The 15,475-nt window shown below is 36.1% G+C and overlaps 1 protein-coding gene across 4 annotated transcripts in view; it reads left to right on the top strand.

The window, feature by feature from the left end:
• Positions 1-15,475, top strand: part of LOC148952598 (cell division cycle and apoptosis regulator protein 1-like) — a 63,376-nt gene that overhangs the window by 39,526 nt on the left and 8,375 nt on the right. For all 4 annotated transcript variants that reach the window (XM_089089973.1, XM_089089972.1, XM_089089971.1 and 1 more), the window contains 3 exons: positions 7,578-7,880; positions 9,992-10,121; positions 15,237-15,406. In XM_089089973.1, the coding sequence (XP_088946099.1) occupies positions 7,578-7,880; positions 9,992-10,121; positions 15,237-15,406 (603 nt within the window). The remainder of the gene's footprint in view (positions 1-7,577; positions 7,881-9,991; positions 10,122-15,236; positions 15,407-15,475) is intronic.

Here is a 15,475-nt window from a genome sequence, read left to right as displayed (position 1 = left end):
ATCAATAACAATAAAGATCCTAGAAGAGAACTTGTTAAGGACCAAAAAAAAGTGACACTGAAAAAAAGATGAAGAATATAACATGGGTAATTAAAGCAAATTGGTTAAAAGTTGAAAGACTAAATTACATTATCAAGTTTTGTTACATTATTGCACAGCATGTGGAAACTTGTGGCTAGCTCAACACTGGAGGGTATTTTGTTCCATTGAATAATGGATTTGTAAATGGGAGACTGCTGGGCAGCTCTAGAAACACATTTAGGGATTATAAAGGCTCTATTGGATGAATGGAGACAGTGGGCTTCCGAATTATTAATATTACAATAGGTTTGTATTTGAGGAGGAAGATTGTTGTGGAAAGCAGAGTAAGCAAGCAACAAGTTTAGTTTTTGTATGATTTGATCTAGTGGAGCTATACCAAAATCTGAGTACAAATCACGGGTTGGATATAGACGAGGAAGCCGAAAAACTGCTTAACCAAATCTGAGTACAAATCATGGGTTGGATATAGACGGGGAATCCAAAAAACTGCTTTAATGGCACGGTTTTAGGCAAATTTGAGTTTTTTAGTGAAGGACCGGTTTGTGTTTCCCCAAACTGATCTGCAATTAGAAAAGTAAGGAAAAATAAAGGAATAATAGAGGGTAACTAGGATTTCAGGAGGAAGAAAATAATTCACACGGTTAATCATACCTACTTGTCTTAAAATTATTGCTGTGATATAAGAAATATGATTAGAGAATGACAAGCATGAGTCAATAAATACACCAAGAAAATTGGCAACCTCCACTTGTGGGAGGATGTCGGGGGAGTACTTGAGACCAAGAGCAGGTTGGATTATGTGTTTGTTGTAGGGGGTTCTGAATAACACTACTTGAATTTTTTGCTATTAATGGTCATGTTCTTCGTAAGGCACCACGTCTGGACTCTGTTCAGAAGGACTTGGGCAGAGGTTATTCCCGATGGTAAATTAGTTCCAGTGATGAAGAAGTTGTTGTCATCAGCAAATAGTACAGGATATACTGAAGGGCCCAGGTCCATAACAAGATCATTGATATATAGGAGAAATAAAATCGGGCCTAGGACGGAGCCTTGCAGGACACCCCTCCGAACAGGTAAGGGCTGATAGGATACTCCACCTAAGCTCACACTCTGTACCCTTCCAGATAGATAAGAGTCAAACCAAGAGAGGGGAACACCACGAATACCGTAACTATTTAATTTACTTATGAAAATATTATGATCGACCGTGTCAGCATGAGAAGTTGAAATTTTCGGCCGAAAGCCATATTGGTGAGAAGAAATCAAGGAAACGGAGTGCTGACTGCCATACAGAAAGGGAGACAGACGTCTGAAGATAATTCTCTCGAGCACTTTGGATATAACAGGAAGAAATGAGATTTGACGATAATTACCTATCTCAGTTGGATCACCTTTTTAAGAGCTGGAATAACAATGGCTGACTTTAGTAAATCAGGGAAAACTCCGTGGGTTAAAGATAGGTTGGCAATGTGCTTGATGGGCTCGTAAACAAAAGGAGATATGGTCTTCAGGAGCTTATTACTTAATCCAAAACAGTCAGGTGAACCGATGATTTGAAGTACCTCATTGCTATCAGTTGGGCAGAAAAACGTGGATTTAGAATTGAAGCAAGGGAGTAAAGCCTGTAAGGAGGTGCGGGAGCCAGCCAGTATGAGGAACATTAGAAAAACAATTATTAAATGCGTCAGGTGCATGTAAAGGGTCAATTAATCTGCCATTTGTGTCTTTAAGGCGAATAGGTATAGACTTTGATTTTCTATTTTTTGAGAGTATATCATTAATGGTAGACCAAGTCTTTTTTAGGTTTCCTTTGCATTTGAGAATTTTTGTATAATAATAATTTTTATTCGCTTCACGGATGAGTTTAGTGTATAAGTTTTTATAATTTTTATAATTTGATAGGTCAGTATCTCACTTAGTCGTTGCGCAAAACCATTTGTGGCAGAATTTACCTCTTGACAATTTAAAACATCGGACCAGTCAGTGGTTCTTAGACAATCGATAAAATGGGTCATATCTGCAGAGCTGTAATTTCTAGTAGGTGTTGGGATATTAATTCTAGAGCGTAGTGTTAGTGGTTGCGAAGGTAGTGAGAAGTAAATAGGAAAGTGATCTGAGAGATCCGAAAATATTATATTGCGGTCACTGATTCAAAAAAAGTGTCTGATTCAATATTTTTACCAACATTGAGTAGGTTACAATTAAAGTCCCCAAGAACTATTGCCTTTTTTATGGGGTAGATTAATAAAATTACAGAACTCATCAAACAGATTACAAAAACATGAGGTCGGAAATGGAGGAGGTTTATAAAACAAGGAGAGTATATAGGAATTTTGGCCGATAACTATGTTAACAATTATTGAATAAATACATCTGAGATTTATCTGGGTAGAGAAAATAGACTCGCACTCTGATAGCCTGGTAAAATTTATATTCGAACGGATGTAAAGTGAGATACCCCCAGAACACTTAGTCAATCTCCAGGGCATATGGATTATTTGGTAACCAGGGAGTAAAAAATCACTAGTGTCATCATTATCGGAAAGCCATGTCTCTGTTAATCCTGTTACGTCAAAAGGGCAAACATCATTAAATGAAATTATACTTTAAATTTTGAGCCACTTATCCCGGATGCTTCTGATTTTGAAACAAAGAACATTAAGGGAATTATTATTGACTAGTTTTGGCTTAATCGAGAATATCAAGGTAATTACAACTAGCATGAGTTAAGGTACCATTGGGGCTGCTTATAGGGTTGGCGTACTGGTTACTTTCTATATCGGAATAATTAAAAGCAATGTTATTAAAAAGGGATAAATTAGTTAAAAGGAAAAGACACATTAATTTAGTCGTCCGGCATTCTTGTTGGGTATCTTCTCGCTTGGGTTTTGCTTTGAAGATCATCCTCGCCCGAAGAGACTTCGTGAGGTGTCGTCAATTGCTGTGTTACTGTATTGGTCGGCCTTTTCTTGCTTTTTTTTTATTTTGCTATGGCTTGGAGCTTCTACCATCGTTTCAGGCGCGGGTGATTCTTTCAGATTTCTGGGGGACTTGGTAACAGTTGGGATCGTAGGAAATGTTGAGTTAGAATGGTATTCCATGCCTTCTTTGAAGGATAACAGTTGGATCCTTGGTATTCCATGCCTTCTTTGAAGGATAAAAGTTGGACCGTAGCTTTTTGCCAGATTTCCTCTCCTAGAAGCGTAGTAATGGCCCTTTTTAAAGGATATTTTTCAGTTCAACTGGTTCACTGCCAACCTCGGTAAGATGGGAAACTGCGAGGTATGTAGCTAACCTTTGCCATTCTTGATTATAATGATGAATAACTTGTGGATGCGACAGAACTGGAAGTTGGGAAGAGGAAGGCTGCGATTTGGCGTTAAGTAGAGGAAATTGAGTGGAACATTGGGTAAATGAGCAGCCTTTATCTATTGGAGTGGGACCAGTATCCTCTGCTCCTTTGAAATTTCAGTTTGACTATTTAAGGGTCGGCTGAGGGTTAAGTGACTAGGGGTTATAGTAAATATGGTGGAGTAGGGCAGGTTCAATCTCGCAGAGGTTTGGAGGATCTCGGCTCTCTTGTGATAGGCCGGACAAAGTTGGATTGACCATTGGTTTTCTTGATGGTCACAATGTAATAGTATGGCTGATCTAAAGAGCTAAGTAGTGATTCAATTGGTGGGGAATCATCAGGGAGTGATCTAATCTCTGGTTGTGGGTCTTCAGGGGTATATCTAATTGCATCATTTTTTCTTTTTTTGCCAGAGGTTTCACCAGTACTTTAGCTTGAAGGATGTTTAGGGCTTGTATCCCCTTAAGATGTGGGGTTGATGTAGACATAAGAGTCGGGGGGGGGGGTCTAGTTAAGTTTCTTTTTTGGGACAGGAAAGGTGAGGCATCTATGTCTTTTTCAGGAGATTCCTTTGTGTCAGACATAAGCTATTTGGAACTAAAAATCTCACCTCTGATTTCAAGGTCACTAATATCACTTAGGAAAGTCGAGGGACATGCACGGTCTGTAAATGTTCAAGTTACACACGGGGAATTTCGACTGGCAAATACCTAGAGTGAAAACACAAATTAGATGTTAACACAGCGGAAGCGAGTTCATAACTGATTAAACTTTAAAAATGAGAGATTGTTAGTGACCTGCTTGAAAACTAGCTTACTGATTAGCATCTTTACACAAAAAAGGGAAGGGGTTTGTTTTTACGAGTCAAAACCTTGTTAATATTTGAATTTTTACGGACGAGAAGCATTGTCAAATTCAACAAATTAATTTTGCTTATTTATTTTTACGGTTCAACGTGGCAACACTGACGAAAATGTAATACTGCCCAAAAGACGTCAAAATTTATAAGCAAAAAAAAACGAAAATTTTGATTTTCAGTTATTCATAGACTTTAGAAGGGCTTCGAGGAAAAAAAGAATTTATACTTTGTTGTTGATGGTACTATTTTGAATGCATTAGTATTTCCTGAATACATTAAAGGTCTTTCAGAAAGGGGAATTGACCTCGTTTAATGCAGAATCCGATTACCCCACCTTAATATAATTAATTAATCTCCTGATAAGGGGTCATACATGCAGTTTGATTCAAAATGCCTGTCATGAACAAAAATTGCCGAAATTGCACTATTTATCAAAAACTAGTGCAATTTAAAACAAAAATTGAAGAAGAACTCTAATCTCGATAAATGAACAATAATAAATCTTGGTCATAAAAAATCAATTAAATGAAGCTGACAAAAAATATTAATTTAACGGGCACATTGAGAAGTACAAAACTTGTCTGAGGGGGATAGTAATTCCCCCTTTATTTTTACGAAAAAAGGGGTGAAATTTCTTCGGCTGGGATATGGTAGCATTCTAGTAACCTTAAAAAACGGAGTTACACGATTGATTCCTCCGTTAAATAAATAAATAAATAAAAAAAAAAGATAATTACAGGTTCTACTACAAGGTCTACCGTCATAATTACATATAACAGATTACATATACTGCAACAATAAAATCTGCAAATAAAACAGGTTACAGTTTGGTACAACAAACTTTGAGTAAAAACAAAAATGAGATTCATTCTAAGAAGTTCCTCAACCCCAAAAGCAATATTTAAGTCATTAATTCTCAATATTAAATTCAAATTTAATGTTTTATAGTTAAGTTTATGTTTTGCTTCCTGTTTTAGTGTTTTGAATATGATTTTCTTGCGTTTGGGTGAAAAGTTCTGAACACAATTTCACTGTTATTATCGAGTGTACTGAAAACGCTTGTGAAATTTCAAAAAGATTTTTGCTATTCCATAAACGTTGATTTAAGAACATATGAAAAATGTTGAGTGTCAGCGTTGTTGAGGTATTATTTGATTCTCATATGTGGCCAAAAGTGATACTATGCTACTATTGCTGAGCCCTTAATTCTAGAGTAATGAGCAATTAGCAGGGTTGTCACCTGGAAGGCTATGGAAGATTTCATTTAAGAGATTTGGCGGAACGCAGGTTATTACTAAATATGAAATGTGGAAAGTAGAAAAGAAATGAGTAATTAAGTAATTATTAAAACATGTGTAAGTACCGATGACATCAAAATGAAAACATTTTTTTACCCCCTGGCTCCATCTTAGGTGTATGCGTACCTAAAATCCCCTATTTCTAAGATGTTTCTTTGGTTGTTACAAAATTATGAAGATTACGTCTCGCGCAGATTTTCACCATAGTTGGCACGCTGACCTGTAAAAAAAAACTGTAAACTATTTACGTAAAACATAACCTAACCTATAAAAGTCAAACACAGACAATCAGTTGATTTCCAGTGTGTTAATCATAGGTAATTTGTTGTTTACGCAAAACCGAGACCGGAGCCAAACCGGGCTAATACCCCCAAGGTTAGCACTTATATTTCGATAAGTGCTATTATGATACTGAAAATGCATCAAGCCTGAGAGATTTTCATCATGGCGACGAAAGCAAACAATTGAATTTTATATTTGTGCTCTATACAATGAAAATTAAGTAACAAAAACGATATTTTTGCAATCAGAAGGAAATACGAACTCTATTCAGGGTCGTTACTGGCCAAAATATTTGGGAAGGGGAGCAAGGGATTTTTCCGACTGGCTGGTCATTTTACCGATTGTTTCTTGTCAATAATTAGCTTAATTTCCGTTTCGAACACAATACGTGAAATCACTGCACGAGTCGATAAAACCGCTGCATTTACCGACCGAAATTCAGATCGGTACATATCACCACTATTTTAATGCTCCCTGTTTAACCAATGGAAAATTGTGACACCACCTGTAAACTCACGGCAGGAATCGGTAAAACTGTTCCGGTTACCGACCAAGTTCGGTCTAATTTTCGTGTTCTTTATTTAACCGAACAAAGAATTTTACCGGTGTCGGAAAAATCATGGCGCTTCGCTTCACGATTTTACCGACTTATTTTTTTACCGAGTGACCAAACCATGGGGGGGGGGGGGTTGCCCCCCTTCATACGTGACGGCCCTGACTATTGTTATGTGATTAAAGTTAAAACACTAAAAGGATAAATATAACAAAACAGTATAATTTTTCTTTGTAAAAAGGTGTCTTGTTGAAATTGGATTTACTAATAATTTAACTTTTTTAAACTTAAATAATTTAAAAAACGACCATGTAAATGCATAGCTTAGATTTCTAGCTATTCAATGAAACCTGCATTTGGTTTCAAAGCCCATTTGGTTACAAGATGTTAGGTTATATTCTTACATTATTTCACTCTTTCAGTCACTTTTTTCCGGTTTTCTCCCTATCGATGGCAATGTTTGTCTTTCGCTACAACAATCAGGAAAGTTCTACAATCTAGAGCTTCATGTTGATACATTTTTTCACTTATTTTCTGCTGATCTGTCACACATGTTCCTTATTTTCAAATTTGGTGCCAGCTAAGTGTTAAAACTACATAACTGCATATGGTGGTCTTTTTCATTAAAAATTGGGTTCCCAAGTTTTCCTAATTTTGAATGCTTAAATAGTTCTGCAAGTTTTCATTCTACTAGTTTAAAGAACAAGATTTAATTTTTACTGCCCTGGGTACTTTAAAGGGTTTGACTTTATAAATCAATTTCTATGCGTTGAAACGTTCTTAAATTTTTTTTATTTGATTCAATTTCTTGGCTGTCCAAGTTTTTTGTTGTTTCTCCACTCGATGGTCGAGAAAATAACCTGGAAGCGCTGAAACCTTCTGTTTTTATTTTGTTTTTTTACTTATATCAATTTTCATCCTTTCGTTTATTTGGTTTTATTTCTTAGCTGTCCAAATTTGTCGTTGTCGATGCACTCGACGGTGAAGAAAATAACGATGAAGCGTTGAAACGTACTTTTTTATGTCTTTTATTTATATCAATTTTTTATATCCAAATTTTTTTTTTCATCCTTTTTTTTGTCTAATTTCTTAGCTGTCCAAATTTGTCGTTGTTGATACGCTCGATGATGAACAAAATAACGTTGAAACATTCTGTTTTTATTTTGATTTTTATTTATATGGATTTTATAGCTGTCCAAATTCGTTGTCGTTGATTCTCTTGACGATGAGGAGAATAAGAAAAAGGAGCCGACAAACAAGGAGACGGAAACTCCCAAGAAGACGGAAGTGGCGATATTCAAAGAGAGCGAAAGGCCGTCCTCTAGATCAAGTTCAGCCACTGAGGGTGCCAAGAAAAGAACGAAATATTACACCGCAGATAAGCATCTGCTTTTCTGCTTTATATACTTTGACCAAGAACAGTGTGGATATATTATTGAAAAGGATATGGAAGAAATTCTTTTGAATCTTGGACTAAGACTTTCAAGGGCTCAGGTGAGACTTTCCATTTGCTCTAGTTTGTAAATATTTATTTCCTTTTAATTTATATATTTTAGATTCATCAAATATTTCTGAAAATTGGCATTGGTTTTCTTAAATTGATTAATTTCATAAATATGCTTCTTCCAGTAGCATAAAATCATTTTTGTTCTCTTTGATTAAAAGAAGAAACGAATATTTTTTAATTAAAAAATTAAACTATTTGACTTGAAAAAGTATGCTTTTTACCCTCCAGCTTCATCTTTATTCGTTTCGATTTGTCTGGTTAATTTCATGAATTTAGATAATCTGTGTTTTATATTTATCTGCTTTTCAGATGCTTTTTTGTTTCAATTAATTTCTATTAATTGTATCATAGTTCCCCCGTTTAGGGGCTCTTAGTAAAGTATGCTGTGGCTTCTATACAGTTTTTTTTCCCAGCCTCTTAGTATAGAAGGAGTGGTCGTAAAAAGTTAGGAGAGGGTTAAAGTACGATTAAAGTATCGTACTTAAATCCGATTAAAGTACGATATGGTTTAAAAAAAACATATTTTTTGGCATTTAAATAATAGCTTGCAGTGTGTTCTCAAGTTGTTATAAAGGAAATTACAGTGCTGTTGCAGCTGTTTCTGGCTGGTTGCGCAAAAGGCTGGTAACCCTTTACTTAGAGCTTGAGTGTGGCAGGTAGCTTTGGATACCCCTTACATCTCTTTCAGGGCTCGCTTTCTGAGCAGGCCTGGCTTTCAGGTAGGCCAATCTTATTATTTTGTGGTTGCTATGTCTGGAGAGTTCTTGTAGCTTTTGAAAACACTTGAATGCGTTTAATTTTTTTTTTCAGTATCCCTGAACGCTCATTCATGGTCAAGTCAACCATGTTCTATTTCCTGAAGTCTACTCCTTACTCGTCGACTAATCAAGTCGTAGAAATCTTGTAGAGGTATAAAATAAAATGTTGTTTGGCATAACTGCTATATAACAAATTATACGTTTAGTCTACAATGTTCGTAAATTTTTAGTTTTGCTCTTTCTATAAAATAACCATCTCTTTGTAAAAGTTCAGGGTAGTTATTTTTAGCAGCACTAGAAAATTGTATAATATTGACATATTTTTTAGTTGTTTGTTACTTAGAGTATAGAATTATGTTACTTTGCAATTTTTTGGCTAAATGTTTCCAAAGGATTTGTCTAAGGAGAACTTTAGACACTTGTTTGAATGGCAGTATTTAAAAAACCGTGGGAAAGATGTAGTTTTTAAGATGGCTAGGACTTGTTTTACGGATGGAGAATGAGAGGTTACCAAAAGGGTGTGTTTTTTGCCATCCATGATGCAGATCACCTCCCTGATGGGGTGAGAGATAGACAGCATTTAAAGGCAGTCGATACCTCATGGGGGTGAAAAAGCAGAAAAGCTTTGAATACATCGGAATGTAGCAAAAGTGTGTGCTATTGTGTTGCCCGTGTTTGGCTTAGAGTTGCTTGTCTTAGTCCTTAGATCTTCCTGTGCCTCCAGAGGCGCTTCCAAGGCATCCAAGAAGAATCATCAGTCATGTCTCGTCGCTGCAGCCACCCAGACATCTGCCCATTTGGGTAGGATTGAGGCATTGAGTATTGTGATGTCAGCCCGGTAGCTTTGTCTTGGGGTGTCCTCTTCTTCGGTTACCACTTGACTGCCCTTGAAGGACGGCCTTCGGTAGTCCAGTTTTGGGCTTGCGGATCACATGACTAAGGTATCTCCATTTACTGTATTTGATCAATTCGGTTATCAGTGGCTGAGACGTCTTCAGTCGTACTTCAGGTTAGAGTTGCAGTGAGTTTTCCTATCCTGCCCCCCCCCTCTCTCTCTTTCATTTTATCTCTTCCCCCTCTCTCTCTCTCTCTCTCTCTCTCTCTCTCTCTCTCTCTCTCCCTCTCTCTCTCTCTCTCTCTCTCTCTCTCTCTCTCTCTCTCTCTCTCTCTCTCTCTCTGTCTCTCTCTGCTCTCTCTCTCTCTCTCTCTCTCTCTCTCTCTCTCTCTCTCTCTCTCTCTCTCTCTCTCTCTCTCTCTCTCTCTCTATCTATCTATCTATCTATCCATCTATCTTCCTCCATGCTAGTGTCAGCACCGTATTAATACTAGTGGGATTTTAGGTCAGAAAGCTACTCTCAAAAATGATTGGTAAGAACAATCTATATTACCGAAGACTCACTGATAAACCTATTCTCGAAGAGGGTCAAGCTGAAGTTCCAGTTACTGAGGAAGAAACCCTTCCCAAATTTGGTAAGTCGTCCTAATTTTCCGAAAATAAATTAGCTAAAGGAAATTAACTTTATAATCTGGAAATATTGCTTCATTTTTTTCCAATTTTTTTTTTTTGGGGGGGGGGGGGGGGGTCACGCTCATTAAAGTCGTTAGTTGATATTGGTATAATATTGTTGTGGGACATGGGATGGTCGCATTAAAAAACTATTTTTTGATTTTTAATCGTGGCTCATTTTCATAGTTCGTCCTCCTTAATTGGATTTCTTGACAAGTATTAATTGTAACTTGTAAGGAAAGCAATATAAATTAAGTATGAAATAATTAGAGCAATATATGAGTATGGTCGTAAATCTTTCATCCACTCATGCCTTCTAAATGGCCCCACCCCCTTCCGCTTTTTTCAAGAAAAAAATTGGGCCCCACTTCCTTCCGCTCAGTTCACTTGTTCACGGTTATTAACGTCCATACTAAGTTTGCTTCTTATAAGATTATTGTTGCTTTTAAAGTCACTTAATCTTTTTTTCAAGAAAAAAATTGTTTTTTTTTCTTCTTCGTAGACGTTGAATCTGTCGTACTAATATTATAGAAAGGGTCGTACTTATGCGTTACATTTTGAACATACTAATTGAATTATTTTTTAATTAGTAATTAAAATAAAATTTAAATAAGTGTACTAAATGCATTAATTTTAAGTATACAATGCATTACTTACTTAAAATTGCATTACTAATATCATCAAACTTGTTGTGTTCGCTCTCTTTCTAATTTGTTGACATTCTGTTAGTGAATTGTCACCCTGAAAACTTGGCGAGCCACAGGAGAGAACTGTTAGAACTCGTTAAGACTTTTCTATTATGATAACTTGTTAAAGTGAATATTTGAAAGTATTAAGATGTCCTTCTTAGAAATAAGCTTCCTAGAAATAAGGTGAATGTGGATGCAGTGCAGAAGCATGGGAATCAAAGGAAGCGGAAGATAATATATAATATATTATAATATAATAATAATATAATAATATAGATTTATTACCTGCCAAAACTGTAAAAGATACAATGGGCGGCAGAGTATAAAAAAGTGAAAAAAAAAATGCAAAAAGAAAAAGAAAAGAAAAACAATAAAGTACGGTTTAACACGAATATATACAATTAAATGGGCCCTCAACATCGACATTCAAATAACAAATTCAACTCAAGTCTGTCCCTGAAGAGTTACCCAAGGATGACCTAGAGTCATGAAATTTTTATGAAAACTCGCTACTCTGGCAGGAGCTGCCAAGGCAGGGTCTATCAATCCAAATCTACTGATCAAATACCGGTTTTTGGACCATGGTGGTAGTCCGAGCAGATACTTAGCATATTTAAAATAAATCGTGCGCAACTTTTTCTTCTCTGTCTGTGTGAAGCAACTCCAAAACGGAGAAATGTAGAGAAAACTCGGTAAAACAAATGCATTATACAATTGGGCTAAAATATCACGACTAAATCTCGTCTTGCTCAGGACAAGCTTTCCATATGCAGAACGAACTTTTCTAAGGGTATCAGCGATAATAAGTACGCGTGTGGCCTTGAGTGACGTACCGATCGGGACTCCAAGGTAAGTAAGTGATGGAACAGGTTTGATCTCCGTATCATCTAGCATAATGCATATGTCCTCAGTCGACACTTTATAATTGAAAAATAAAAATTCAGTTTTCGATGGGTTAAATGTATGGCCGACACGAACATATTCTACCTTTGATGCACTAAAACAACTCTTTATTCCATTTAGGGTTCTACTAATGTTTAAAATGCCGTCGGCATAAACTATGAGCGACACATCAATCCCACATAAAATACACGTTGTTGGTGCTTCATGTTGCACTTCGATTACGGAATTATTGAATAAATCTGGTGAATTTACTGCTCCTTGCCTAATACTCTTTTTCACTGGTATATCAATTTCTAAAGGCATATCACAATCCCAACCAGGACACTTTATCCTAACACGAAGATTACTATACATTGGATCAAGGGGTCCGATTACCGAATTTTCTACGCCTCTCTCTGCTGCAGAGAGTAAAATATGTTCGTGGATAGACGAATCGAAAGCACGGGCAAGATCATGGGCTGCTAAAACTAAAGAATCATTGTCCTTCTCAGCGTCAGTTAGTAAAGATACTAGCGAGTAAAGGGCATGTTCACATCCAAGCGATCGCTGGAACCCAAACTGGTGTGGGGGAACCGAGCACTTTTTCCTAATTTCATCACTAATAAGTAGCTCAAATAGCTTAGATAGTGTGGTCGACACTGTAGTGGCCCTATATGAAGAGCACTGGGAAGGATGTTTCCCTGGTTTGAGAATAGGTGTTATTACACCAATGCAAAAGGTATCCGGGGCGATACCTCTGGTAACGATAATTTGGAATAATAATGATGCATGTTCAAGAAGTTGTTCACTACCATAGAGTAAATGCTGGCCACAAATTTTATCGAAACCTCTCGAAAATTTCTGTTTTACCTATTTCAGGCATTCACGTATTATACTTCTATTAACTACCATGTTCTCTATTGGCAACTTTAGCATTTCATCTAGCTCACTCCGGTAAGAATTCCGTAGCGCTTGGTCATGACTTTTGAACTGATCGGTGAAGTAAGTATTCCAGGCCTCTTTTGTTGGAAGGGGGACCTCAGAGGTCGATTCTTTGGGCTTCACTAAATTCCGCCAAAGGAGTTTGGGATCGGACTTGCTTTTCTTGCTGTATTCGTCAATTATCTCTCTACGGTGCTTAGACAAGGCTTTGGCAAAGGCACGTTTAGTATGATTCTTCACTTTCCAGACTTGCCCAGATCTTGGTTTACCACTGTCACACCATAGGCGAAACCAGAACTTTGCAGTCTGGCATGCTTCTGTTAAATTTAGGTTAGCGGACCATCCTTTAATTTCAGTGTTTACTCGAATTTTTCGAGAGGGTACGGCTGCTGATTCGGCACACCAAAGGGCATAGCATATTGAGGCAGAGTAAATGTTCAACAGAAGTTTCTGCTCTTCAACCAGGATGTCACTGTTGGACATCAGTAGCAGGAAAGGGACTTGGATCTTTTCAAGAATGCTATTACACACTTGTCGATACTGTTGGATTGCAACATCATCAAGCGTCCAATCTTACAGAACTTTGAGCTGTGGAACTGCGCTTTTTTTTACTTCAGAGAATGGGCAAGCGAAACTCAAGCATATAGGTAAGTCATTGGTAAGTGTACCACCTATTAATGCCGACAAAAATTCATTCTGTATACTGAATGATGTAACAACATGGTTGAGATTAGATACAGAGCCACTATTATGACAATAACTGAAGTTTATATCTTTATTCACAACCTTGAAGCCTTCTGGTAAGACTCCTAAAGCTATTTGTGTTCTAGGACTGTCAGTGTCAGTAAGGTCGCAGTTTAAGTCACAAATACTTAAATAGTCATGATCCGACTGCTTTATTCTCAACACACATTTAGCAAGTTTCTCCCTATGGCGGAAGGGCACCCTGCTAATTGGGAATGGTATTTTTTTGTAGTATACCTTGTCTTCATCAATTATGTTTGGTTACCCAAATTAAAAAATGAAAGATGTTTTTAAATTAGTGTAGGTGACATTAAACTTTGAATGAAGTGAAAAAGATTATTATGTCACCGAGCGGAGAGGAGGTGGGATTTATTTATTAAAAAAAAAAAAAAACTTTTCAAGTTTAAAAATTACAAAGCTCATTGTCCCTTTTATAAAACCATTTTTTTTTTTAAAGTTTTCCTAATATATAACAATTTGTATTACATATAAAGATTCTTTTTAGCAGAATTATTCATCATTTTCTGCTTCTTCTTGAAGGTGACTGTCAATTTCAAGTAAGATTTGTGGAATTCTTATGTTTTAAATTTTACTACAGTGAGGAAGAATGGGAATTAAAGGAAGAAAAGATAATAAATTCTTATCCCGTGAATTGTTTAATAGCCCGTTCATACGGCAAATAACGAGCAAAGCTTTGGACTACGGCACGGACTGCGGACTACGGACATACGGCAAATAACGAGACAATAATTTGGACTTGAAATCAAATGTTCTAGTGAAATGTAACAATTACAAAGTTTTTTTTTCTAAGATTGTTCTTTTTATTAAAGTTTTGTGAAATGTGAAGATTCTCTTTATCATATTAATCATTCATAATTTTCTGCTTCTCTTGGGGGTAATTGCGAGTTTCAAGTAAGATTTTGTGGAAATGTTTATTCTAACGCTGTCGTTTTACTTTCAAGGTAGATTCACTCTGAAATGTAATATTTTGCGGCAAGTCCGTAGCTGTAACTTTCACTGAATTAACAAAATACTTGTATCATCGGAATCTTTACTTTCAGGTCTGTTAATTCACCGAGTCAGGATTATAGTTCTACTTAGATTTTTACTTTGGAAGCAATCTAAACTTGATTACAAATTATTAAAATATTACCTTTCTCACTGATTTTCAACCAAAATCCAACATATTTTCTATTTTAAATGATGTAAAACAAATTTCAAAAATGTAATTCGGCAGATCAATAAACCTTAGCGATTTAATGTTAAATTTTGAGCACCTTTTTTTCTACTCTATTACGATTTTGATTGGTCAACGAAAAACAACAATTTTGCTATCGTTCCGTAGTTGAGTTTCAGCTCAAACTTTGAGGCCCAGAAGCATGAAAAACTATTTACATTAAAATTTACATATTTTTCGCTGGGCTTAAAAATTTTCTTTAGAAAACTTTGTCAAACGTTTAAAACAATGCACTTGATAGAATATAAAACTAAATGCATAAAACTGAGTTACAAAAAGAGCTTAAAACTTAGAGCTAGTAAAACTTAGAGTTTTATTTTTTGAGCAATCTAAACTTGCTTTAAAAAATAGGAAAATGATACCTTTTTCACATATTTCCAACCAATTTTGACGTATTTTTCAGTTTAAAATTTTTTTTAAAGCAAATTTCAAAAATATAATTCGGCAGATTGATACAGCCGAATCTCAGTCATCGAATAATTACAAGTTTTTGTTTCTCACATAAATTAAATGAATTAAAACCACAGGTAATATACCAAAAACTTTGATGAGGAACATAATTCTTAACGAAGTCATTTTTATAGGTAATCTTCACTTGATCCCGGAAGAGAAAGCGGTTACCGCAAAGGCTCAGGAGACAACAGACGCGGCAATTGTCACTTATGACGGACGCACATTTAATTTAGAACAGCTGTTGCAACAAGCCGAAAAGAAAGAGAAGGATATTCTCCTTGTTGACTCTGAACTAAGAAAGGTATTTATTTTTTTGTTTCTTTTTTTTATATATTGCCGTGCAATTTTTAATCACTCCCAAAGTAGAGAT

This window comes from Artemia sp. Qi Xiang Cuo, chromosome 5, assembly GCF_049724085.1.
Source record: "Artemia sp. Qi Xiang Cuo chromosome 5, ASM4972408v1, whole genome shotgun sequence".
NCBI lineage: Eukaryota > Metazoa > Arthropoda > Branchiopoda > Anostraca > Artemiidae > Artemia > Artemia sp. Qi Xiang Cuo.
Note: the sequence above shows the minus strand (reverse complement) of the source record. Positions and strands in the feature narration are given on the sequence as shown.